The sequence below is a fragment of the Salmo salar genome, chromosome ssa03 (genome assembly GCF_905237065.1).
Source record: "Salmo salar chromosome ssa03, Ssal_v3.1, whole genome shotgun sequence".
Lineage (NCBI taxonomy): Eukaryota > Metazoa > Chordata > Actinopteri > Salmoniformes > Salmonidae > Salmo > Salmo salar.
Genome location: NC_059444.1, coordinates 60,975,585 through 61,003,549, shown reverse-complemented (window position 1 = coordinate 61,003,549; position 27,965 = coordinate 60,975,585). Strand labels below are relative to the sequence as shown.

The window sequence follows — 27,965 nt, the reverse complement described above, 5'->3', positions numbered from 1 at the left end:
CCTACCTTTAGCTTTAATCCCGCCTTCTTTGCAATATCCTACACAAAGATTGGACGAAGTTGTGTTCTCGTCTTCTGTTGCATCCTAGGTATGTCAATCAACGCCTTCTTGACGTTTGTCTGCACTCCGGGTGGAATTGGACAACTAGCTGTCAGTGTGTACAGTATTGCGACATTGAAGTAGGCTAACGTTACTGTAGTTCCGATTGTTAGAAATACAGTTTGGTTAAAAGTTCTCGATTGTCCTGTACAATAAGACATTTCGTTCTGGTGGTTTAAGGTTAGTGCCTGGCTACGATTTGACGGGATCATTTTTCTGACACACTTTCCCGTGGACAGTAGGGTAAGTAGGCGGTCGCAGTTCCCTTTACTTTGTATTATTTATACATCATATTGTGGTTGGGCCATGAGAGTAAAGTTCTAAAAATGTGTTACACAACACATTGTAGTCGTGTGTGGTGGGCGAGCAGCATCAATGTATTATCAGATTGACAATACACTGCCAATTGGTGAATCTCACTCGACACAAAGTAAGTGGAGCTACGTCCTCCATGCTATTACATGAATCGCCAAAAGTTTAATCACACTGTTTCGTAAATAGATTAGGCCTACCAATCGTTGCAGCGGTTGTTGGTTCTACGTTTGCTTTCAAAGGATAGTATACGCCGACCGTTTATGCCTAATTATTGTGATGATGTGCTGGCCATTTCTTCAAAGATGATATTGCACATTTTATGAAGTTGCAAGTGCAACCATGATGGGATGCTGACTTCGGTCAAAGCCACATCCAGTGGTGCAGGTTTTGATGACCACTTTCATGTGGGCATGTCACGGCCATTTGATCCATCAAACGGTGCTTGGAAAGTCATCACGTCAACCATGCATGCCTCCAGGTTTGCAACAACCAGTCTACAGTTTGAGGGATTACAAACACACACAACCAGTGGCGTGTATTAATGGATGCCAAGGGAAGCCCAAAAATGAAAAATAATAAATCATTTATTTCGTCTATTTCATAATTGTCCGACGCTCAGCCTCTTGCGAATTGAATCTAACAGGAAGAAAGCATCAGAGCAAAAAATAAATAAAATAAAATAAAATAAAAGCATCAGAGCGATCAAAACAGTCTGGCCTCGCTTGACAAAAAAAGTATACGCAATTAGCCAATCAGCGTTGAGCTCAACTGTGAATGGTCCTGGCGCACCAAAAAAAGGTGTAATGGGAAGCCACGTTGGATTTGGAATCACTCCTATCTTGAATTGTTGCGTCTCGTTGGGTTGTTGTCCTCCTGTGGTTAGCCAGCAAGCTAAAATTGACCCTTGCCTAAATTAGCCATGGATGGAGATAGGGATTTGGACTTGTGGTTTTACTTCATTTTCAGTACTGGCCAATGATTATTATGCCGATTCTGATCCAACTATTAATTCATATATTGTTGTTCCCCTGGCCTTAGAGAATGGAAACTCAATATGTAGCTAGATGTAGAAGGTTAATGTTAACTAGCTAACGTTGCCCATGAATGGAAGTTAGGCTAGGGAGCAAGCATTTTAGCCAGGTAGCCTAAAATAAAAGCGTATTCTGTATGACAGTGATAGACTGTTTCGTCAACATGAAAGAGAGGAGGATGGCATTGGCGTTTCTCTACAAGGGGGGTGAGTAAAAAAAAATAAAAAATCTATTTGCACGAAGGCGTGCTCACACGCACACAGAAATCAGAACCATGGACAGCCACATCATATTTAGCTTACGTTGACTGGACTAAATTGTTTTTGGTATATTTTAGTTGTCACTGATGATGTTGAAATGGTGCTGGAATTGTGGAGGCAGCTACTGTTTACTTTGTGACTTGCGGTAACTCTGTGGTTTTAAGTCAATAGTTGTTTAGTGGTCCGAAAATGTCGGAAACATTAACTTGCTTGACCATGCTGTAGGTCATGTACAGTGAGGGGGGAAAAAGTTTTTGATCCCCTGCTGATTTTGTACATTTGCCCACTGACAAAGAAATGATCAGTCTATAATTTTAATGGTAGGTTTATTTGAACAGTGAGAGACAGAATAACAACAAAACAAATCCAGAAAAACGCATGTAAAAATAATTATTAAATGATTTGCATTTTAATGGGCGAAATAAGTATTTGACCCCTCTGCAAAACATGACTTAGTACTTGGTGGCAAAACCCTTGTTGGCAATCAGAGGTCAGACGTTTCTTGTAGTTGGCCACCAGGTTTGCACACATCTCAGGAGGGATTTTGTCCCACTCCTCTTTGCAGATCTTCTCCAAGTCATTAAGGTTTTGAGGCTGACGTTTGGCAACTAGAACCTTCAGCTCCCTCCACAGATTTTCTATGGGATTAAGGTCTGGAGACTGGCTAGGCCACTCCAGAACCTTAATGTGCTTCTTCTTGAGCCACTCCTTTGTTGCCTTGGCCGTGTGTTTTGGGTCATTGTCATGCTGGAATATCCATCCACGACCCATTTAATGCCCTGGCTGAGGGAAGGAGATTCTCACCCAAGATTTGACGGTACATGGCCCCGTCCATCGTCCCTTTGATGCGGTGAAGTTGTCCTGTCCCCTTAGCAGAAAAACACCCCCAAAGCATAATGTTTCCACCTCCATGTTTGACGGTGGGGATGGTGTTCTTGGGGTCATAGGCAGCATTCCTCCTTCTCCAAACACGGCGAGTTGAGTTGATGCCAAAGAGCTCCATTTTGGTCCCATCTGACCACAACACTTTCACCCGGTTGTCCTCTGAATCATTCAGATCTTCATTGGCAAACTTCAGACGGGCATGTATATGTGCTTTCTTGAGCAGGGGGACCTTGCGGGTGCTGCAGGATTTCAGTCCTTCACGGCGTAGTGTGTTACCAATTGTTTTCTTGGTGACTATGGTCCCAGCTGCCTTGAGATCATTGACAAGATCCTCCCGTGTAGTTCTGGGCTGATTCCTCACCGTTCTCATGATCATTGCAACTCCACGAGGTGAGATCTTGCATGGAGCCCCAGGCCGAGGGAGATTGACAGTTCTTTTGTGTTTCTTCCATTTGCGAATAATCGCACCAACTGTTGTCACCTTCTCACCAAGCTGCTTGGCGATGGTCTTGTAGCCCATTCCAGCCTTGTGTAGGTCTACAATCTTGTCCCTGACATCCTTGGAGAGCTCTTTGGTCTTGGCCATGGTGGAGAGTTTGGAATCTGATAGATTACTTCTGTGGACAGGTGTCTTTTATACAGGTAACAAACTGAGATCAGGAGCACTCCCTTTAAGAGTGTGCTCCTAATCTCAGTTCGTTACCTGTATAAAAGACACCTGGGAGCCAGAAATGTTTTTGATTGAGAGGGGGTCAAATACTTATTTCCCTCATTAAAATGCAAGTCAATTTATAACATTCATGACATGTGTTTTTCTGGATTTTTTTGTTGTTATTCTGTCTCTCACTGTTCAAATAAACCTACCATTAAAATTATAGACTGATCATTTCTTTGTCAGTGGGCAAACGTACAAAATCAGCAGGGGATCAAATACTTTTTTCCCTCACTGTAGCTGTTTGTTACATGCAATATGCTTTGTGGACTTCACTGGACAGAGGTAGATATTTTCTTTATTTTTACTATTTTCTACAATAATAGTAAAGACATCAAAACTATGAAATAACACACATTGAATCATGTAGTAACCAAAAAAGTGTTAAACAAATCAAAATATATTTTATATTTGAGATTCTTCAAAGTAGTCACCCTTTGCCTTGATGACAGCTTTGCACACTCTGGCCCCTTTTGCTTGATGATGGACAGCAGCACATGTAAGATAACCCATGTACCAAATAGCATACAATCCACCTATTTGTCATCATTAGTTGTTTACATATCATTGGCGAGTGACTATAAAACTGCAAGGTTGTCGCTGATGTTTCTTACTTGTCCCATGCTCTACTGACACTGCACCAGGAAACCCTTACCGGAATAAAGTAATGCATTTTCCTGGAATCTCTTCCTCAAATAATGTTTCCATTGTCCAATGTTCTTGTTTCAGCTTTTGCGGTGCTTTTATGATAACTGAAAGGTGTTTTTCTCTTGGTATTTCCTGAATATTTTATGTCTAAATATCATTGTTTAAATTGCTGTTTTTTCTTTTTTTACCTGGGCCCAGATTATCTAAACATTTAATCCAGAACAAAATTATCCCGTCTTGTGTTTCCTGTTTAAAAAGACAGACAATATTTCAACCAAATGTTTTGGTATCATATAACATGATCTGTGTGTAGAATATTATGTGGTTAGAGATTTGCTTCCATTTTGTCTTAAAACTACATCCAAAAATGAGGACGGACCACATCGGAAGGGGGAGCAAAACACAGAATCATTTTGATCTGGAAAAACTGCGCCCTGGTGACTTAAAAGAAAAGCAACTGCTTACTGCATTGAGTCAGACTTTGATACTGTAGTGAGGTGTAGAAATGTGTTATACTTACTCCCTGCCTGAGTTAGAGAAATATGGGGTTTAACAGTTCACTGTGCAACAATAGTACAATGACAATGCTGGTTTTAGAAAGATACAGTAACATTATTATTTATGTTACATAGAAAATACTAGGCCCATGCCTAGTTATGGACAGGGCAAGAGGATGTGGCTGCTTTCATGGCCCTCATGACTGACGCTTTCTAGTAAAATTATCTTTAGCTGAACAACAGACTAGATTCCTTGAAAGGCTGATCCTACCTCCCATACTGTACAGTACACCACGCTCTTTTAGACAAGCGGTTGTCGCATGTCTAAACAATGTTTTTATGGTGTAGCCTACCCATAGTGGCTGCAGAGAGATACTGGTGATTTTAAATGAGTGCTGCCTTGCTTCAGTATGGAATGTTTCCTGTTCTTGAGACCTACAGTTCTCTCAACACAGGCTCAGTGAAAGTCAGTTCATGTTGACTTGGTTCTGTAGGCCAAGGCTGCAGAGATCCCTAGGCCTGTCTGGTGTTGTGCCACTGTTCACAAAGCTGTGTTGTTAACCCTGGTGGAGCTCTGTGTTTCTGTGGCTCTCTGTCGTCTGCCTGTGCATTCCACCCCACTCTCTAATGGGAATTATGGGACAAGTGCTGCTCAGACAAAAGCTCTGCTCTTTTCAGTTGTGTATGGAGAACTATAGCGAAGCCAGCAATCTTTATAGGCACTGGTAATGCCCACTTTGGATATGGTCTGAATCGAGTGGTGTCCTTTTCATTCTCTGAGTGTGACTGAGTAAAAAAAGAGAGGATTTCGACACCCAGCATCTCAGATCGTTCTGAAAGCATTTCTGTAGTTAGTAAAATATACGATTTAGCATTTCTAAAAAATAATTTTGTTAAAGTATAATTTGATCTCTGAGAATTTAAGCAAATTTTTTGCACCCAAATTGGCCATTTAAATTTTTTATTTTTTAATAAGATTCAGATAATAGTCAAATATAGTACCCAACACCAAACTTCTTCCTACCAATGAGTAAGACATGAGAAATCCCCCCCAAAATTGCAAAAAGCTACCCATGGATACAGGGTCCGGTTGAACAAAGGAAGTTTCTGCTTTTTAGTAGTTCATCTATCTTGTCACCTATATTTTATGGGTTTTGACTGGGTTGTCACCTGTTGCCAAAGACTTGTATGTTTTGAGGTACTGTAAATTACAAGCTTAGCTGTTGATTAACTAACATGGGATCCATTTAAGCCCATGCACTTTGTATGACTTGAGAAACTCCAGTAAGAGGAAGTTGAAAGAAAACAAGTAATTTAATGGGAAGGTGACAGTTTGAGTTTTGACACATGATGATGAGTCAGTTCAGCTGCTTTGTGTTGTGGTTTGAGTCTAGTTTTTGTACGTAGCACGATCTCACACCAGGGGTGTATTCTAGAGGTCGATCGATTTTATTTTTCAATATCGATACCGATTTATTGGAGGACCAAAAAAAGCCGATAGCGATTAATCAGCCGTTTTTATTTTTATTTTATTTTTATATATATTTGTAATAATGACAATTACAACAATACTGAATGAACACTTATTTTAACTTAATATAATACATCAATAAAATCTATTTAGTCTCAAATAATGAAACATGTTCCATTTGGTTTAAATAATGCAAAAACAAGGTGTTGGAGAAGAAAGTAAAAGTGCAATATTTGCCATGTAAAAAAGCTAACGTTTAAGTTCCTTGCTCAGAACATATGAAAGCTGGTGGTTCCTTTTAACATGAGTCTTCAATATTCCCAGGTAAGAAGTTTTAGGTTGTAGTTATTATAGGAATTATTGGACTATTTCTCTCTATACCATTTGTATTTCATATACCTTTTGATTATTGGATGTTCTTATAGGCACTATATTATTGTCAGCCTAATCTCGGGAGTTGACAGCGCAATGCTTGAAGCACAGCGAAGAGCTGCTGGCAAATGCTGGAAAGTGCCGTTTGAATGAAGGCTTACGAGCCTGCTGCTGCCGACCACCGCTCAGTCAGACTGCTCTATCAAACATCACATCATAGACTTAATTATAATATAATAACACACAGAAATACGAGCCTTAGGTCATTGATATGGTCAAATCCGGAAACTATCATTTCGAAAACAAAACTTTTATTCATTCAGTGAAATACGGAACCGTTCCGTATTTTATCTAACGGATGGCATTCCTAAGTCTAAATATTGCTGTTACATTGCACAACCTTCAATGTTATGTCATAATTATGTACAATTCTGGCAAATTAATTGCGGTCTTTGTTAGGAAGAAATGGTCTTCACACAGTTTACATCGAGCCAGGCGGCCCAAACTGCTGCATATACCCTGACTCTGCTTGCACAGAACGCAAGAGTGACACAATTTCCCTAGTTAAAAGAAATTCATGTTAGCAGGCAATATTAACTAAATATGCAGGTTTAAAAATATATACTTGTGTATTGATTTTAAGAAAGGCATTGATGTTTATGGTTAGGTACACTGGTGCAACGACTGTGCTTTTTTCACGAATGCGCTTGTTAAATCATCACCCGCTTGGCGAAGTAGGCTGTGATTCGATGATAAATTAATTAACAGGCACCACATCGATTTATATGCAACGCAGGACAAGCTAGATAAACTATTAATATCATTAACCATGTGTAGTTAACTAGTGATTATGTTAAGATTGATTGTTTTTTATAAGATACGTTTAATGCTAGCTAGCAACTTACCTTGGCTCCTTGCTGCACTCGCGTAACAGGTAGTCAGCCTGCCACGCAGTCTCCTCGTGGAGTGCAATGTAATCGGCCATAATCGGTGTCCAAAAATGCCGATTACCAATTGTTATGAAAACTTGAAATTGGCCCTAATTAATCGGTCGACCTCTAGTGTATTCAGTATGCCTTGCAATGGAAGCCATTTACCGTTTAAGAAGCAAACCAAACAAAACGTTTTTGCAACAGAATTACCGTAATGAATACCCAGGCAGGGTGATGCACCTGTTTCCATCAGTGTAGTGAAAGAGGAATGAGGAAAAGAAAGGCGACATGTCTAACATAGGAAAGTTAGAGGGCACCCCTACTCATTTCACATCTTTCATTTTCTCAAATAACCTTGTAATGTAGTGGACCCTCACAGCAGAGTTTAGTAGAGCCCTGGGACAACATGTCACTCTAGCCTAAGCTCTCTCGAAATGAGCAAGCCTTTGAGCAGGTATTCAACCAATATGAATATGTCACTCCATAATCAATACATCTCAATAGTTTAAACATCAATGGCCAATACATAATATATTTTAACATATCAGGAGACACATAGGAAAAACGGCCCTCAACATAGAACATACTAATTACTGAGCATGCAAACCTGCTAGGTATATGTGTGACCGACCCGGTCGCGCTGGTCTAAATCCGCGGTAGTGAGTGCAGAGCCCTATACTACATATCTGGTTTGAGAAGTTACCACGAAAGTGGCTCACCTTTTAAACTAGGCGCAGTGCTGTGAAAAAGTATTTGCCCCCTTTCTAATTCTCTATTTTTGCATATTTTTGATACTGAATGTTATCAGATCTTCAACCAAAACCTAACATTAGATTAAGAGAACCTGATTGAACAAATAACACAACAATTACATATTTAATTTATTTCATAAACAAAGTTGTGCAACACCCAATGCTTCTGTATGAAAATGTAATTGCCCCCTTTCACTCAATAACTGGTTGTGCCACCTTTAGCTGCATGGCTCCAACCAAACACTTCCTGTAGTTGTTGATCAGTCTCTCACGTTGCTGTGGAGGAATTTTGGCCCACTCTTCCATGCAGAACTGCTGTAACTCAGCGACATTTGTGGGTTTTCAAGCATGAACTGCTCATTTCAAGTCCTGCCACAACATCTCAATTGGGATTAGGTGTGGATTAGGCCATTTCAAAACTTAAAATGTGTTGCTTTTTAGCCATCTTCATGTAGACTTGATTGTGTGTTTTGGATCATTGTCTTGCTGCATGACCCAGCTACGCTTCAGCTTCAGCTCACAGACGGTTATACTTTGACTCATCTGTCCATAGAACATTCTTCCAAGAGTCTTGATGATCAACCAGATGCTTTTTGGAAAACTTGAGTCAACTTTTTGGATGACTCCCATTATGTCTGGTGAAAACCAAACACTGCCTTCCACAGTAAGAACCTCAACCTCATGTGGTTTGGGGATGCTTTGCTCCCTCAGCACTTGGACGACTTGCCTTAATAGAAGGAACCATGAATTCTGCTCAGTATCCGAGAATTCTACAGGAGAATGTCCATCTGTCTGTAAGCTGAAGCTCAGCTGGGTCATGCAGCAAGACAATGAGACAACGTATTAGGGTACCTAAGGTTTGATTATAAACGTTGATTGACTTGTTTGGATAAGTTTATTGGTAACGTTTGGGATTCATTTTGTATGCATTTTGAAGGAGGGAAACCGAGTGAATTATTGACTGAAGCCAGCTAAACTGAGTTTTTATGGATATAAACAAGGACTTTATCGAACAAAAGGACCATTTGGAGTGCCAACAGAAGAAGATCTTCAAAGGTAAGGCATATATTATATCGCTATTTCTGACTTTTGTGTCGCAACTCCCTGGTTGAAAATGATTTGTTATGCATTTGTGTGCTGGGTGCTGTCCTCAGATAATTGCACGGTTTGCTTTCGCCGTAAAGCCTTTTTGAAATCTGACACGGCGGCTGGATTAACAACAAGTTAAGCTTTATTTTGATGTATTGCACTTGTGATTTTATGAAAGTTTAACATTTATAGTAGTTTTAAGAAGCGCGGTTTGGCGGGTCATGTTTTCGGAGGATGCATGACTCGCCCTTCGCCTCTCCCGAGCCCGTTGGGGAGTTGCAACGATGAGACAAGATTAAATTTGGGGTAAAAAAGGGGGTAAAATACAACGACATCAAAAAGCTTTAGCAAAAGGAATAATCTTGTTCACCCTAGCAACATAACAAACAATGGCAAACATTTTGCAATTTGTCACAGGTGCTCTCCAGTGTACATCATCACAAGCTTTTTTGTGTGATCCTGTGGCTCATAACCTCTGCTTGCATTAGACAAATGATTTGACTGACTTTTCATCATATTTGTGGAATCGACTGGAGTTATAAAATGTTATTCATTGTCCTTATTCCAGTCTGACAGGAAGTGGACATGGTAAGAAAAGTACAGGGGAAGTAAACCAGGATTGCAATCAAATCGACCAATTTCAACACCAATACGAGCAGTAAAGGTCACAGGCAATTTAAACTCATTGTTTCACCTGTGTAGGACAAGAGGAAGTGACATTTTTATAAATGAGGATTCATCCCAAATGGTAACCTATTCTCTATAGTGTACTACTTTTGACTAAGGCACAAGAAAATCTTGCCATTTAGGACGCAACCCTAGGTTTCTCTGAAAAGCAAAATGCGGTTGGAGCGTGTTTGTTCACCTGTTATCCAATCACAAAGACCCAATTCCTTGGATAAGTTCTGTTATCTGAATCTGTCAGTGGAGCATATCAGATATGATGACGCAAAGATTGGAAGAAATCTCAAATCCCGTGATTTAAAATGTTACCCTGACTATACAGTTTGCTCCTGTTAATCTCTTCTGGATTTCCTTACATCTAGCCTACAGTACAACATGGTCTTGCTACTGTGTAGGGACTTGTTATCAGGACAGTTGTGGCCTAACCACCACCTTGCAAGTTATTGTGCATTTGAGCTACTAGGAGAACAATGTGTTCCTTCCTGTGTCCAGTAAAATGAGAAGGGTGGCAGATGTTTTCTGATGACTGTATGATCTCTCAGGGCTGGGGTTGCTCTGTAGTTCTCTACCTTTCACTGGTGCTAATTAGGATTTAGTCAAGGCTTTAGGAAGTACACTGTAATGTAGGAAGAATACCAGACCTGGGTTAGCATGGCTGCTCAAATAACTCACTGAAATCATGACCGCTGTTAGTGGAAAATCACTCACTTTGAAAATATAATTACACTGTTACGGAAGGAATGAGGAGAAGCGACATTTTTGTGCTAACATGCAGACGGTGTCGTCTGCATTACATGGCCTACATAATTAAATGGTTTGTTGACGATGACAACAGTGACATTATATTCTACTGGTGATGAATATCAATGACGTGGTTGCCGTTTACTTTGAAGTCTGAAAGGTTTTCTTGTAATGCTGAATAAATCTGCTAGTATCAGACCTGGGCTGGAGGGACACCACAAGGTTTCTGTCTGGCTCACCTCGCCCAACGAGGAGGCCAAAGGCCAGGGTTTATTTTGGTCTGTGTTTCTCGGTGAAAGCTGTGTGTTGAGCTGAACAGGATGTCTCTGTGTGTTTATAGGAAGCTGGCTGAGGTACCATCAGATACTTTGTCTTCGGTTTCTGAGATTTTCCTGTCAGGGCGAATATGACGTGTCTATACATGCTTTCATCAGATTCAAGACAATCGGAGTTAGAACAAATCAATTGATCAAGTTATTGGAAATGTTTCAAAATAGAGACATGCAGTACGGTGGCGGTTTCGTCCTGCATTGGCTAGCTCTCAAGAGCCGATCATTGTATCAACAGACCACAGCTGTTCCCCTCATTAGTATCTAGTTTCCTTGTGTCTTCCTTGCTTTCCATTTCTCCCTCGAACTGTTTCCTCGTGTGTGTCCTATACAGGGTTGTGGAGGCAGCCGGCAGCATGGCCCAGTGGAACCAGTTGCAGCAGCTGGAGACCAGGTATCTGGAGCAGCTGTACCACCTGTACAGCGACAGCTTCCCCATGGAGCTCCGGCAGTTCCTCGCCCCCTGGATCGAAAGCCAGGACTGGTGTGTATTTTCCTAGTTCCTGTGGTTCACATCACTACAGAATGGGTACCTAGTACCTACAGTTCACTAACACCACTGCTGCTGGCAACACTCGGCAGGATGACATGGCTCATTGTTGTGCTTGCTCATTCTGTTGTTAGTAGTGGGGGAGGAAATATGTCATCCGCTCAGGCTCATTGTTTTCAAAAATGTTGACTTTAGTCATCAGTGTGACATTGATTTTCCTCTACAATCATTTTGATTTATTTTGAAGTAGCAACAACAACATTACAGCTAGACTGTTAGCTGGGAGCAACACACAGGAAATGATTGTCCTAATTGGCATCTCATGATGGCAAGTTGTCAGTTCTGCTAGGAAAAAGGGTAAATCCATATGAATTCAATAACATTTTTTATAGCACCCCTTTTGATTCGAACAAAACCTTCCATACACATTTGCCCATTGTAGAAGTGCTCAGAAAGTGACTTTTTGGACCTGAATGCCAAAACCTTCAAGAGATTAAGGTGCTCAACGTTGAGTTATTTTGCATACCCCACCATACCATGAGACATGTCTTCATCACTGGAAAAGATCAACGGTTGAGATTAATATCATTTAGAAGTTTACGAACAGGGTTGTCAAACTGTTTTATAATTTATTTATTTTTTATTACAGAATCACATATGTTGTAGTTTAGACCCTATTTTACATAATCTGAGGTGTTTGTGTTGTGCCCACCATCAGTTGAGACACAACATGCTGTTGAATACAGGGTGGGTGTCATGTTTTGGCTGATAAATGTACTAAAATGAGAATCAAATAGACATTTAGACTTTCAAATAGTACCACAAAGATGGTTGGAGATCCATATATCAGAGAATGTTGACTTGAATGGGAATATGTTGTTTTACATGTTAGGCTACTAATCCTCCGTAGGAAATCTATTGAAATCATTGAAGGATAGATAATATTATAGACATGACCCGTTGACATTCGACGGTGGGTGGACCGGCGACCATCTTTGTGGTCGTAATTAGAACTTAAAATGGCATTTTAATGGTGTACCAGCTACAGCTAGTCTGAAGGGATAGGTCCATTCTCAGATTTGTTTTCTATGATTGAAATCACACCCACCCTGTATTCAACAGCATGTTGTGTCTCAACTGATGGTGGGCACAACACAAACACCTCAGAGGATCTAAAGTAGGGTCTAAGCTACAACATATGAATAAAATCGGAGTTTACACGGTTTTAGATAGACGTTAAAGATAAAAAAATATTGGTTTTATTAATAAAACAAATAAAATAATAAACAATCGTTTGACAACACTTTTAAATTATATCAAACTCAACCGTTGATATTTTCCATTGATGAAGACATGGATGTCTCATGGTGTGCTGGGGCATGCCAAATGGTTAAACTTTGAGCATGTTTTGGCATTCAGATCCAAAAAGTCACTTTCTGACTGCTTCTTCCATTGGCAGACATGTATGGAACGTTTTGTTTAAAGCAAAAGTGATGCTGTCAAAAAGGGACTTCAAATGGATTTACCCAAAGCTATTTCAGTTCCCAAACTTCCTTGTTACTGTAAAAGTCTGTGCTCCTTATGCAAATATCTTTCAATCTTTCCTGCCAAATGGTTCTTAGTTTCATACCAAAGCAAATTAGATTCACTGGGTCATATTTTCATATATAAAGAGATATATCATGGATATCAGTGCATTCGAGAAAGTAGTCCGGCCCCTTTCCCTTTTTCCACATTTTGTTACGTTACAGCCTTATTCTAAAATGGATTAAATAAAAAAATGTCCTCATCAATCTACATGCTCCCCATTCAACCTGACAGAGCTTGAGAGGATCTGCAGAGAAGAATGTGAGAAACTTCCCAAATACAGGTGTGCCAAGCTTGTAGCGTCATACCCAAGAAGACACAAGGCTGTAATCACAGCCAAAGGTGCTTCAACAAAGTACTGAGTAAAGGGTCTGAATACTTATGTAAATGTGATATTTCAGTAAAAAAAAGTATGTACTTTTACAAACCTGCTTTTGCTTTGTCATTATGGGCTATTGTGTGTAGATTGAGGGGGGGGGATAACAATTTAATCCATTTTAGAATAAGGCTGTAACGTAACGTGATCTGAATACATTGCATTCAGAAAGTATATCATATCTTATCTGTGGATTTCTTTTTTACAATTTGTTTGACTAATAACTAGAGATATGAACATTATTAGAGGCTAGGTTGTTACTATAGGTTGTTCTCAACACCCTACCTGGTTAATTAAATAAAGATAATAAAAGAAAAAAGCATAAGCTTTCGCTAAACCACTCTATATGCTCTATGCAGGGCGTACGCAGCGAACAAGGAGTCCCACGCCACGCTGGTGTTCCACAACCTGCTGGGGGAGATTGACCAGCAGTACAGCCGCTTCCTGCAGGAGAACAACGTGCTCTACCAGCACAACCTGCGGCGCATTAAGCAACACCTGCAGTCCAAGTACCTGGAGAAACCTATGGAGATTGCCCGCATTGTAGCCCGCTGCCTCTGGGAAGAGCAGAGGTTGCTGCAGTCCGCCACCACCGCCGCACAGGACGGAACGGCGTCTCACCCGTCTGGCACTGTGGTGACGGAGAAACAACAGATCCTGGAGCACAACCTGCAGGACATCAGGAAGAGGGTGCAGGTGAGACTACATGTTTAGTCCAAAGAATATGTGGTTTTACACAGGCATATTATTTAATACCTCATTTGATTGACATGCTTTGCTTGTTACTTTGCTATAGGATATGGAACAAAAGATGAAGATGCTTGAGAATCTCCAGGATGATTTCGACTTCAACTACAAGACCCTTAAAAGTCAGGGTGGTAAGTTTCACTTTTAATATTACATAAAATTCAATAAAAAGAAATATAGAATATTATCGGAATTTATGGATAGGATATGAGTCTGTTAGAGGCTCTAATTTTATACTCTACTACTGTTTATTTTGCTTGTTGTTTTGAAACTCTGACCCACCATCAAATACTACCAAATATCACTAACTCTTAAATCTACAGATAACCCACCCAACTCCTCTCCTATTTGCTCAGAGTTGTCCCAGGACATGAATGGGAACAGCCAGGCGGCAGCCACCAGGCAGAAGATGTCTCAGCTGGAACAGATGCTGAGTGCTCTGGACCAGCTCAGGAGGGTAGGGCCCTTATACACCCCTCCTTAGTGTCCATCTGACCCTACATCGTACACCCCTTCTTGGAGGGTCCTAATACCCTGAATCAGGATAGTCAGAATTTCTGTGATAAGTAGGCTAGGCTAGTTGACATTCTGCTCGAACTACATACAGTAGTTGATTTTGCTGATTTTGTACGTTTGCCCACTGACAAAGAAATTATCAGTCTATAATTTTAATGGTAGGTTTATTTGAACAGTGAGAGACAGAATAACCACAAAAAAATCCAGAAAAACGCATGTCAAAAATTTTATAAATCGATTTGCATTTCAATGAGGGAAATAATTATTTGACCCCCTCTCAATCAGAAAGATTTCTGGCTCCCAGGTGTCTTTTATACAGGTAACGAGCTGAGATTAGGAGCACACTCTTATAGGGAGTGCTCCTAATCTCAGTTTGTTACCTGTATAAAAGACACCTGTCCACAGAAGCAATCAGTCAATCAGATTCCAAACTCTCCACCATGGCCAAGACCAAAGAGCTCTCCAAGACCAAAGAGCTCTCCAAGGATGTCAGGGACAAGATTGTAGACCTACACAAGGCTGGAATGGGCTACAAGACCATCGCCAAGCAGCTTGGTGAGAAGGTGACAACAGTTGGTGCGATTATTCGCAAATGGAAGAAACACAAAAGAACTGTCAATCTCCCTCGGCCTGGGGCTCCATGCAAGATCTCACCTCGTGGAGTTGCAATGATCATGAGAACGGTGAGGAATCAGCCCAGAACTACACGGGAGGATCTTGTCAATGATCTCAAGGCAGCTGGGACCATAGTCACCAAGAAAACAATTGGTAACACACCACGCCGTGAAGGACTGAAACCCTGCAGCGCCCGCAAGGTCCCCCTGCTCAAGAAAGCACATGTACATGCCCGTCTGAAGTTTGCCAATGAACATCTGAATGATTCAGAGGACAACTGGGTGAAAGTGTTGTGGTCAGATGAGACCAAAATGGAGCTCTTTGACATCAACTCAACTCGCCGTGTTTGGAGAAGGAGGAATGCTGCCTATGACCCCAAGAACACCATCCCCACCGTCAAACATGGAGGTGGAAACATTATGCTTTGGGGGTGTTTTTCTGCTAAGGGGACAGGACAACTTTACCGCATCAAAGAGACGATGGACGGGTCCATGTACCGTCAAATCTTGGGTGAGAACCTCCTTCCCTCAGCCAGGGCATTGAAAATGGGTCGTGGATGGGTATTCCAGCATGACAATGACCCAAAACACACGGCCAGGGCAACAAAGGAGTGGCTCAAGAAGAAGCACATTATGGTCCTGGAGTGGCCTAGCCAGTCTCCAGACCTTAATCCCATAGAAAATCTGTGGAAGGAGCTGAAGGTTCGAGTTTCCAACCGTCAGCCTCGAAACCTTAATGACTTGGAGAAGATCTGCAAAGAGGAGTGGGACAAAATCCCTCCTGAGATGCGGGCAAACCTGGTGGCCAACTATAAGAAACGTCTGACCTCAGTACTTGGTGGCAAAACCCTTGTTGGCAATCACAAAGTCATGTTTTGCAGAGGGGTCAAATAATTATTTCCCTCATTAAAATGCAAATCAATTTATAACATTTTTGACATGCGCTTTTCACGATTCTTTTGTGGTTATTCTGTCTCTCACTGTTCAAATAAACCTACCATTAAAATGATAGACTGATCATTTCTTTGTCAGTGGGCAAACGTACAAAATCAGCAGGGGATCAAATACTTTTTTCCCTCACTGTACGTGTGTGCAATAAATTACATAAACCTGCATATTTACATGTTTGTTAAATAGTAAGCTATAGAATTGGGTTAGTCATTCCCTAATTCTCAGCAGCAAGCTCAAACTGTCTGCCCCAAGCAGCCTGCTTCCCTATCCGTTGCAGCCCCGACATAAACATTTGGACTCAGCAGCAGTACCTTTCACTACACATGCAGAGATCTGTGATATGTGTGTTGATATTAATGTGTGCTCGTTCATTCATTTTCAATTAAGTTAAATTAATTTTCATGCTGCTGTTAGGCACTAGATATTTATGAGCAAGATGAGGAGGGTGATAATAGCTGTCAAATTTTGGAGACTGTGGGGCTGGGGACTATTTAGTTTAAATTTCCCTGAAGCCAAAATGGTCAAATAAATGCACTAATCATGTTGTCTAACATGATAATCATCCTAAGAATCGTGTGCAAGATATAATCATAGCCTTGACGTTCGAGAACCGGGCCAGCAATCGGAGGATTGTCGGTTCGAATCCTAGTGCTGGCAGGGAGTAAGCTGGCAACCGGTGGGTTGCTGTCATCAATATCTCCGGTGCAAGGAACTTAACCCCCTAAACTGCTCATTGGGCACTGCACTGCGGCTGATGTCCATCTCGTGTGGATTAATAAAACATATCTTAAAAAGTAATTCCAGAGCCCCCAGAATATCACTTTAACACTGGTTATATCAGTATCTGAAGGATGTGCTGTTGTCCCTCTCTGTTGTAGCAAATCGTGACTGAGATGGCAGGGCTGCTGTCAGCCATGGACTTTGTCCAGAAGAACCTGACAGATGACGAGCTGGCTGACTGGAAGAGGAGGCAGCAGATTGCCTGCATCGGAGGACCACCCAACATTTGTCTGGACCGCTTGGAGACATGGTCAGTTACCAATTAGTAGCCTTTACTTTCCACGTTAAAATCATTTTATGTGCCCTCCCCATGACCGTACACTATCTCCCCCAACACTCATGTAGAGTAAACGTCAGAGTGGCGAAGAAGGAGAATTTGCTGTTATTGGTAGTCAATACAAGACACCATAATATTAAATTGTAGTTCCAAATTTGTTTAACAAACAAAGTAGCACTGCCATAATGACTGACCTAGATTAACCTTTGTGACCTCTAGGATTACTTCCCTGGCTGAGTCTCAGCTGCAGATCCGCCAGCAGATCAAGAAGCTGGAGGAGCTCCAGCAGAAGGTGTCCTATAAGGGAGACCCCATCATCCAGCACCGGCCCGCTCTGGAGGAGAAGATAGTGGACTTGTTCAGGAACCTCATGAAGAGGTGGGGAGCTTCTCTTTTAGCTTCAATATCTATCACATGTCCAGATGGTTTGGATATTTATTATAGGACCGAATTTGCATAATATTCAGATGTTTTGGATAGCCTTTGGCAAATATGGAGATATTTTGTCATTTTATTATGATGGGCATTAGATGAGGCTTCAGAGTTTTGTCTATCACAGACTTCCACCATTGTGCTCTAATGCACCGCCTCTTATCTGGTCATTGTGTTGCAGTGCGTTCGTGGTGGAGAGGCAGCCTTGTATGCCCATGCATCCAGACAGACCGCTGGTCATCAAGACAGGTGTGCAGTTCACCAACAAAGTCAGGTAAGAGGAGCTGTGGGACAACTCAATGCCACCAGTTGATGACTGTTTAATACAAAAACTGCCTTATTTCATGTCTTTGGCGTTGCTTTATGTGCTCTCACCAAGTGTTATTTTCCAAATCTTTTCCCTCTTTTCAGATTACTGGTGAAGTTTCCAGAATTGAATTACCAGCTGAAGATCAAAGTTATTATTGATAAGTGAGTTTTGCCTGCCTTGCGTCCGTCACTCCCACGATCATGTCTGATTTGCGTAGAACACAACGATCGACTCAGTCCCAGGGAAGTTGTGAATTGACCTCTATTGTTTGTTTCTCAGGGAATCTGGGGACGTGGCTGCCATTCGAGGGTAAGTGACTTCTATGTTACGTTGAAACCCTTTGTCTCCTAAGCTATCAATCTTAGAATGTCCCTTTTGCCATGGAGCCTGTGAATAACCTACCCTACCTACTCTACTTCTCCCAGGTCCCGAAAGTTCAACATCCTAGGTACCAACACCAAGGTGATGAACATGGAGGAGTCCAACAATGGCAGTCTGTCAGCAGAGTTCAAACACCTGGTGAGTGTCTGTCTGTTAGTCAGTATCGTGGTGAGTCTAGTGTGGTACTGTACAGTATGTTGCTTGACTGATAACTGCCCTTCTCTTTCAGACCCTGAGGGAACAGAGGTGTGGCAATGGTGGCCGGACCAACAGTGATGTGAGTCCCACACTCAATCTTGAATGCTCCTTTTCTTATGGTGACTGATGTAGCTATACTGTTAACTTAAACTTATCTTTTGGGGAATTGATAGTACTATTGTCATCAGTATTGATAGTAGCAGTAGCATCAATCGACCTATAACCCTGACTGTCCTGTTCCTCCCTAGGCCTCCCTGATCGTTACAGAGGAGCTCCACCTCATCACCTTTGAGACAGAGGTCTACCACCAGGGCTTGAAGATCGACCTGGAGGTGAGACCTAGCTCAGCTCTCTACCTGTGTGCACACAGGCATCTTGGAGAGTTGCTGTTGTGCTTCCTAACTCCCAGGTGGTCTTTGTCAAGTCTCATTATGGCGACACCAAACACTCAGCATGTAGTCCCCTAACTCCACCTTAATCCTACGTCAGCAGTAATTACATGGAGATTAGATATTTAAGGCCACGAGTTAGCTCTAAGGCCACGAGTTAGCTCTAAGGCCACGAGTTAGCTCTAAGGCCACGAGTTAGCTCTAAGGCCACGAGTTAGCTCTAAGGCCACGAGTTAGCTCTAAGGCCACGAGTTAGCTCTAAGGCCACGAGTTAGCTCTAAGGCCACGAGTTAGCTCTAAGGCCACGAGTTAGCTCTAAGGCCACGAGTTAGCTCTAAGGCCACGAGTTAGCTCTAAGGCCACGAGTTAGCTCTAAGGCCACGAGTTAGCTCTAAGGCCACGAGTTAGCTCTAAGGCCACGAGTTAGCTCTAAGGCCACGAGTTAGCTCTAAGGCCACGAGTTAGCTCTAAGGCCACGAGTTAGCTCTGCCACACACGTGAGCCAATAGTCATTATTATTAGCTTGATGGTGTCCTAGGCTTCCAGGGGCCTGCCTCTGCTCTCCCCATGCACAGAATAACAATGAGCTTATTCAGTAATCACACTTGTTCTCCATGCTTCCTACTGTTGCTTCTCCTCGCCCAATCATCCCTCCCCTCAATCCCCCGGCCAGTGGAGCGTGTCCAGGGGTAATCCGTCTCTGACCCGCTTTACACCTCCCTTACCACCACCATGGTTCCTCCCTCTGATATCACCGTAGCTAGCCCAAGCCTCCTGCTGGGACACAGGAATCATTCATCTAATGGTTATGTCCTGCATGGCTTAGTGCTTTGTGTTGAGCTCAACACTGCGGCGATGCCCCACCCTGAACACAGCAGTGTGAAAATGCATTAGCCAGGATATTTAACACATTAGCATTGAGAAATGGAGGGAAATTAGCGTGCGTGCGTTTGAGAGAGAGGGTTTGGCACTCCCACGTTGTGAAATCATTTATCACAACACTCCGTCTTCTATAAACGACACCATTTAGCGAGGCGAGGGGTGCTGCTGTGTGATTTAAGACTTCATTCTCAGTGAGGGACTAAGCACTCCATGTCTCTGCCATCTCACTCAGAACATGGACAGCTTTTCCTCCCATACGGCCGACTACTTTGTCACAGAAATCCCAAAAAATAATAGAATTAAATAAATGTATTAAATGGCATTTCATGTCAGACTTGAATAGAATGACCGAACAACCTAGGTTAGTTTTGAAAGCCTGGCAAAAGGTGCTTCTGCTCCATACGTATATCCTAATTGAGCCTAGGTCCAGGTTAACCATTCTTCATGCGTTTTCTCTATGGTCCATTAGACCCATTCTCTACCAGTGGTGGTCATCTCCAACATCTGCCAGATGCCCAACGCCTGGGCCTCCATCCTGTGGTACAACATGCTGACCAACCACCCCAAGGTAAGACGGCTATCGCCACCTCGCGTTAGACCGCTCTCCTGTAACTTCTGGCCCCCAAATACAGTCTCATTGATATCATCTTTACTGTCTCATACCTTCTTTGCATTGGCATCTGTCTTGGAGAGGGTTAAAATGTGTGTGAAATCCACCTTGACCTCCTCTTCCTGTTGTCATGTCCTATAGAATGTGAACTTCTTCACTAAGCCTCCGGTGGGGACGTGGGATCAGGTAGCGGAGGTGCTGAGCTGGCAGTTCTCCTCCACCACTAAGAGAGGCCTGACCATCGAGCAGCTCACCACCCTGGCTGAGAAACTACTAGGCGAGGAACCTTTCTGTCTGCAACTCTACCTTCATCTGGATTGGATGGCTCCATAGCAATAGAATGATGTCTATCACAGAATATTGAATGAGAGTCGGAATGAGTGTCCACTCCAGTAAATATACACTGCTCAAAAAAATAAAGGGAACACTAAAATAACACATCCTAGATCTGAATGAATGAAATAATCTTATTAAATACTTTTGTCTTTACATAGTTGAATGTGCTGACAACAAAATCACACAAAAATAATCAATGGAAATCCAATTTATCAACCCATGGAGGTCTGGATTTGGAGTCACACTCAAAATTAAAGTGGAAAACCACACTACAGGCTGATCCAACTTTGATGTAATGTCCTTAAAACAAGTCAAAATGAGGCTCAGTAGCGTGTGTGGCCTCCACGTGCCTGTATGACTGCCCTACAATGCCTGGGCATGCTCCTGATGAGGTGGCGGATGGTCTCCTGAGGGATCTCCTCCCAGACCTGGACTAAAGCATCTGCCAAGTCCTGGACAGTCTGTGGTGCAATGTGGCATTGGTGGATGGAGCGAGACATGATGTCCCAGATGTGCTCAATTGGATTCAGGTCTGGGGAATGGGCAGGCCAGTCCATAGCATCAATGCCTTCCTCTTGCAGGAACTGCTGACACACTCCAGCCACATGAGGTCTAGCATTGTCTTGCATTAGGAGGAACCCAGGGCCAACCGCACCAGCATATGGTCTCACTAGGGGTCTGACGATCTCATCTCGGTACCTAATGGCAGTCAGGCTACCTCTGGCGAGCACATGGAGGGCTGTGCGGCCCCCCAAAGAAATGCAACCCCACACCATGACTGACCCACCGCCAAACCGGTCATGCTGGAGGATGTTGCAGGCAGCAGAACGTTCTCCACTGTTTCTCCAGACTCTATCACGTCTGTCACAAGTGCTCAGTGTGAACCTGCTTTCATCTGTGAAGAGCACAGGGCGCCAGTGGCGAATTTGCCAATTTTGGTGTTCTCTGGCAAATGCCAAACGTCCTGCACGGTGTTGGGCTGTAAGCACAACCCCCACCTGTGGACATCGGGCCCTCATACCACCCTCATGGAGTCTGTTTCTGACCGTTTGAGCAGACACATGCGCATTTGTGGCCTGCTGGAGGTCATTTTGCAGGGCTCTGGCAGTGCTCCTCCTGTTCCTCCTTGCACAAAGGCGGAGGTAGCGGTCCTGCTGCTGGGTTGTTCCCCTCCTACGGCCTCCTCCACGTCTCCTGATGTACTGGCCTGTCTCCTGGTAGCGGCTCCATGCTCTGGACACTACGCTGACAGACACAGCAAACCTTCTTGCTACAGCTCGCATTGATGTGCCATCCTGGATGAGCTGCACTACCTGAGCCACTTGTGTGGGTTGTAGACTCTGTCTCATGCTACCACTAGAGTGAAAGAACCGCCAGCATTCAAAAGTGACCAAAACATCAGCCAGGAAGCATAGGAACTGAGAAGTGGTCTGTGGTCACCACCTGCAGAACCACTCCTTTATTGGGGGTGTCTTGCTAATTGCCTATAATTTCCACCTGCTGTCTATTCCATTTGCACAACAGCATGTGAAATGTATTGTCAATCAGTGTTGCTTCCTAAGTGGACAGTTTGATTTCATAGAAGTGTGATTGACTCGGAGTTACATTGTGTTGTTTAAGTGTTCCCTTTATTTTTTTGAGCAGTGTATTTCTATGGGTGGTCTATATGGCATCAATGCCTACTAAATGTGTTTGTGTCGTTTGTCTAGGGCCGTGTGTGAACTACTCTGGATGCCAGATTACCTGGGCCAAGTTCTGCAAAGTATGTTCTTGCCCAATCAGTCTCTATTGATATGTTGTTATAGCTATCTATCTGTCGTAAACAGCTTCACAGTTTGAATTGATTAGTTCCTCCTTTGTCCTCAGGAGAACATGGCGGGTAAAGGCTTCTCTTTCTGGGTATGGCTGGACAACATCATTGACCTGGTCAAGAAGTACATCCTGGCTTTGTGGAATGAAGGGTGAGAGGTCGCTTCTGTTTGTTTACTGACTTGTTACTGGAACAGCTGGGCAAAATCCAAGTTGGAGGGAGTTGAGTTCATGACATTGAGATTATATGAGCACTGCTGAGAACTGTAATACTGAGCCGTTGAACCCTAGATAGCGGGAAACTGGATTGAGGAGGAGTACAGGTTTTAGGGTTAATGCATAAGTGTAATGCAGTTAAATTGTATTTCTCTGTCTTATCCGGTGTTAGTGACAATAAAAATGTCATTTTTCTCTCTGCAGGTATATTCTGGGTTTCATCAGTAAGGAGAGGGAGAGGGCCATCCTGAGCCCTAAGCCTCCTGGCACCTTCCTGCTGCGCTTCAGTGAGAGCAGTAAGGAGGGAGGCATCACCTTCACCTGGGTGGAGAAGGACATCAGTGGTAAGAGGACAGTGTGTTAGGCTGGCTGGCGCTCTGTCTTTGTCGCTTTTCTATTGTGCATGTCATTTGGTCTTTGTCTGAACTAAATAATGTGCAACATAATCTCATTATTGCTCTTGTGACATGGTTTCATATCCCTCTCATTCTCTCTGTGTCTGTAGGGAAGACTCAGATCCAGTCGGTGGAGCCGTACACCAAGCAGCAGCTCAACAGCATGTCCTTTGCGGAGATCATTATGGGATACAAGATCATGGACGCCACCAACATCCTGGTGTCTCCGCTGGTCTACCTCTTCCCAGAGATCCCCAAGGAGGACGCCTTCGGGAAGTACTGCCGACCGGAAGCTGCTCCAGAGGCTGAACTCGGAGACCCGTGTAGTAGTAAGTCAATCAGGAAGTTTAACATATTGTCATGAAAACTGTGGGATGAGTTAATGGTAGAAGATCTGGAAGTACCTCCATAATGAATACTTCTTTACTGTTTTGGAGGTTGATGCTTTGTGAGATGGGGAATATTTTGATCTGTGTGTAAGTTAAAAGGTGTTTTGGTTTTCTCCCACAGCCATTCAACCATACTTAAAGACAAAGTTCATCTGTGTGACCCCGTAAGTATCCACTTTCCTTGAGAGCTGTTAGTGTTCAATTCCCTCATAGGAGTTAATGCTCCTAAGTGACTTCACACTAGTTTGTGTAATGGAAACTGGGACAGTCATGTTGCAATTTTTTAAAACTTTTTTCTTCTACATAATGTTTGAGTGTCCTCCACAACATCCCCTTGTTGGCTTCTTGTAAGGGTGGGGAGGGTGGGAGTTTTACCCTGGAAGAGATCGTTCCTATATAGTCATCACCAACAAACTGACAGACGGATTCACTATTAGTCCGTGTCTTTCCCTTATTTATACAGTCATTGGTCTGGCCTGGGGACAGTAGAACAGGAAGCACAGGACTGTAGGCAGGCAGGAGCAAAGTGTACACATCTCTCTAGACAAAGCAGAGTGGAGGAACCAAGTAACGATCCCCAGACAAGCATACAGATCACTTTAATACGAATCGCTCAACACTAGTAGAACCAAAGAGAAAGCTTTCCTTGTACTTCTAGGGGGAACAGACAGAGTGTGTGTGAGGTGTTCTGAAGCCCATGCAGTGCTCTCTATTCTGGGACGGAGAGGGTGTGTATGAGTTTAGCAGAGGGATCAGAAGGGTGTGTATACTGGCTAACCCAGGGGTGGAGGTACTGTTTTCGGGGGGGTGTAGCAGCGTTGGAGAGGTTTGCTCAGTGAGAACCTGACCTGTCTCTGTAGGATTAGATGAGTATGTGTACTACATAGGTAGAGGTGTCTGTTTGGGTGGAGGGGGGTGTTGGAGAGGTTTGCTCAGTGAGATCCTGACCTGTCTCCGTAGGTGCCCTTCCGTGTTCATGGACTTTCCGGACAGCGAGCTGCTTGGGAACGGGATATTCCCTGGGTAGGCAGTGGGGGGGTGGCATGTAGAGCTGTGTGTGTGTGTGTGTGTTTCTCTACTTATATGTGTGAGACTCAGACAAGGAATGGAGTAATAAGTCTCTCGGCCTCCCTCCCCCGTTTTGTTTCCAACTCACTGACACTCTCTTTGGTTCTAAACACCACAACATCTTCCAGTCATATTGTATGCAGCCATTTTGAGTTGGGTTCATTCTACTCAAACATGGCTTCCCTTTCCCAATCACATCCTCAGTAGATCATTCACCTTTCAAACTCCATTTTAAGTCTACGTACTGGTGTCATGACCACTCCATTAAAAATCAGTCCAGACTGGCCATGTTTAGTTTACAGCTTGATAATGGCATCAAAACGGTCTACATTTCAGTCATTATGAACGGGCTAGAACAGCAGGAGGGGAGAAGAGGCTGTGGATTGATAGGCTGTAGACTGAAGTTCTCATTAGAAGTGCCTTCAGTGGAGATGAACTCCTAAAGCCCTAACGTTGGTCCTTCCTTTAGCTCTCCAGCGTGGGAAGTTGGTGTCCCCTTAATTGGGGAGGACAGGCTCGTGGTAATGGCTGGAGCCGAATCAGTGGAATGGTATTAAATACGTCAAACACATGGTTTGATGCCATTCCATTCGCTCTGTTCCAGTCATTATTATGAACCGTCCTCCCCTCAGCAGCCTCCGCTGTTCTCCACATGTGACTTTATAGTAGTAGGTTGTTGTGAGACGTCATTGCACTTTTTAGAATGGAATGTCTGTCAGGGGTGTAGAGGGTTATGGTGTGTTTCTGCCCACTGGCCTGCTCTAACAAACTAGATTGTCTAGAATACTTGTCATTAATATTCCCACTAACTATCCCAGCATCCTTATGTGACAATGTGCTCAGTGCTGCCCCCAAGAGGAGACGTTGTTTCTCTCTCTCTCTCTCTCATTCACACATCTACTGCTCTCCTTTCCCCCTTTCTTTCTGCTACTGTCGTCTAACTTCAGTCATTCGTTTGCCACTGGGAAGCACATTGACACATAGTGGCTGAACTGTCCTAACCTGTCACTAATCTGACCCAGTCAACACTGAACTACTTGATTCATGTATTTAAACCTGTAATAATGTTGTGTATTGTCCTTTTCTATGGTGACATAACAGCAGTGATGATGATGATGAAAATGACTTGCGCACTGGAAGTAGACTGACAGTTAGCTAATCGCATGTGGTAAAAAGGACATAGACGTCTGTGTGTGACTGTATGCGTGTTAACATGTAGTCTTGGTGTCTCTCTCTTCTCCGGGATTGTTGCAGCACTAACTCTGGTAACACCAGTGACCTGTTTCCCATGTCCCCTCGCACCCTGGACTCGCTGATGCACAATGAGACTGAGGCCAACCCTGGCCCAATGGGTAAGTCCTAACACACACTAATACACACGCACACACACATGCACATACTCGTACTGTGCTTGCATGTGAGGCAAGTTTTAACTTGTTTTAATGGCAGCCCTCTTGCTTTCTGTCTTCCCAGACTCCCTCACTCTGGACATGGAGTTGAGTTCTGACGTGGCGTCACCCATGTGAAGAGACGAATGAGCCAGACTAATTTTAAATCTTTTAACTCCCCGTTTTCTTAAAAAAATATATCATCCACAGGTACCTCTGTCCCATATTGTGAAAGGGAACAAGATACATTACATTTAGCCACTTGTTTTGTTCTTTACCTTTCACCTTAACGCCTAAAAACACACCTACAGCGTCATTGCGCAAAATGGTACGCAGAATCATCTGGATATGTGTGCAACAAAAGTTCAACATTCACCCTTCTGCTACCATTTCTGTCAAGCCATCGACACATACAGTTTGATGCATACGTTAGGTAAAGGCAAACGCAGCGTTCCATTGGAAAGGAATGTACTTTTGGTGTACCGAAATGCAATGGCGCTATCGGTGTGATCGAGGCGTTGGTGTCAATGTTTCGAAAAGCCATGTCTCACTCCCTGTGGGTGTTTCACAAAGTACCTTATTTCAATTGTAGATTTTTGAATACAAAAGTATATTTTTGTTTCCTTGACTTTCTATTAAAATGGGTTTGATATCAACCTTCATTTATGAACCAGCGCTTTTCTTTTTATAAGACTGTCTAAAGAGGAAGATTTGCTGTCTAGCTTTTCAAATATAATAAGTTATTTGTTAGCTTCATAGTTCTCAATGACCTATTATATGATAACCTTTTTGGTAGTCTGTCTGTCTCCCATGTCATTCTCTATTGAAGGGGACACTTGTATCTTTATTTGATTGAGAAATATCCTGGTCCATTATTTCCGATTGTATCTTATTCCTTATTACATATTACAAAAAACCTGTATCTAGATTCTCACTGTAACACAATGAGTCAGTAATATGATGTGTCTGTAAAAACCAAGGAGATGAGAACCAAGGTGACCAGTGAATATGTGAATGGCGCTAGTTTTTGTTTTAGGTGTCTGAAATGGCATTGATAATGGCAGGATATTTCTCTGACCTTCTCTCCTGTCTCAGCCTGGGCTCAGCCCCACTCTCAGCTGGCAGGCAGCATGTCTCAGTTGAAGGGAAAATACTGATTCCTTCCCTGGATTGTAGAGCATGTTGATGTTTGTCATGAATCTTGCCTTGAGCAATTTTCACTAGTTGGACCAGCTGCAAATTCAAAATTGGCGATGTAAAAATGTATGAAAAGACAAATTCACTTTTTTTCCTTAATTTAAGGTTGGGGTTATCAGTGTGGGTTAGGGTTAGGTTTGAAATCTGATTTTATGACTGTGGCTCTGCCAGTTAGTGACCACTGCCGAGCTGCCTCCAGGACAAGATTGATGACAATGAATGCCAACCTGTTATTGTAGATAGAAATGTACATTATTCTTTGGTGTTTTGAATTCATACATACCCCCTTGTCATAATGAGAATACCATTTGTTGTTTTCATTAAACCATAACAATGGAGATTATCATTGTCGCAGTACTGCACTAGTCTTTGCCTAAATGGTGTATGTAGTGCCTTTCTCATACCGTATGAATGATTTATTTTAAGCTAACACTTCTTGTATGTGTTGACTTAGTTTTTTTTGTAATTTGCATAATGTTAGTATCAGTTTCAAGTGATATTTCACTATTCTGTTTGACTGTATAGGCGCATGATGTGATGCCACATCACACACACCACACTTGTCCATCACTTCCTGACTTAAGTGCTCAGTTGAATTGGTAATTGAGTTCACTCTGTAGATGTTATTTGAAAAAAGATTACTGTAAATGATGCTGTAATTAATCTTATATTTGTTTAAAAATCATAAAAACCAAAAAATGTGTATCTCATGGACTCACGTTTGCCTATCTTGTTATTCGATTTTCCCTGTTTGATTGAGGTCTTAAGATTATTTTTTTTTACCCGTGAGCCAGTTGCATATCTTAAATG

The 27,965-nt window shown here is 42.7% G+C and overlaps 1 protein-coding gene across 7 annotated transcripts; it reads left to right on the top strand.

Annotated features, from left to right (window-relative positions):
• Nucleotides 1-92: 92 nt before the first annotated feature.
• On the top strand, nucleotides 93-27,869 carry LOC106601025 (signal transducer and activator of transcription 3). 7 transcript variants are annotated; one of them, XM_014192881.2, is made up of 23 exons: nucleotides 93-342; nucleotides 11,152-11,301; nucleotides 13,630-13,966; nucleotides 14,067-14,148; nucleotides 14,374-14,474; nucleotides 16,977-17,128; nucleotides 17,375-17,533; nucleotides 17,769-17,861; nucleotides 17,999-18,058; nucleotides 18,177-18,206; nucleotides 18,323-18,416; nucleotides 18,508-18,555; nucleotides 18,725-18,808; nucleotides 20,217-20,315; nucleotides 20,499-20,634; nucleotides 22,403-22,455; nucleotides 22,560-22,654; nucleotides 22,923-23,062; nucleotides 23,224-23,442; nucleotides 23,624-23,666; nucleotides 24,463-24,525; nucleotides 25,825-25,922; nucleotides 26,044-27,869. In XM_014192881.2, the coding sequence occupies exons 2-23, from the start codon at nucleotides 11,174-11,176 to the stop codon at nucleotides 26,094-26,096; spliced, it is 2,367 nt and encodes a 788-aa protein (XP_014048356.1). In that variant the 5' UTR covers nucleotides 93-342; nucleotides 11,152-11,173; the 3' UTR covers nucleotides 26,097-27,869. The 7 variants fall into 7 exon arrangements, with proteins under 7 accessions (XP_014048356.1, XP_014048355.1, XP_014048354.1 ...); XM_014192880.2 differs by having other exon boundaries at nucleotides 26,020-27,869; XM_014192879.2 differs by having other exon boundaries at nucleotides 14,341-14,474.
• The last annotated feature ends 96 nt before the right edge of the window (nucleotides 27,870-27,965 follow it).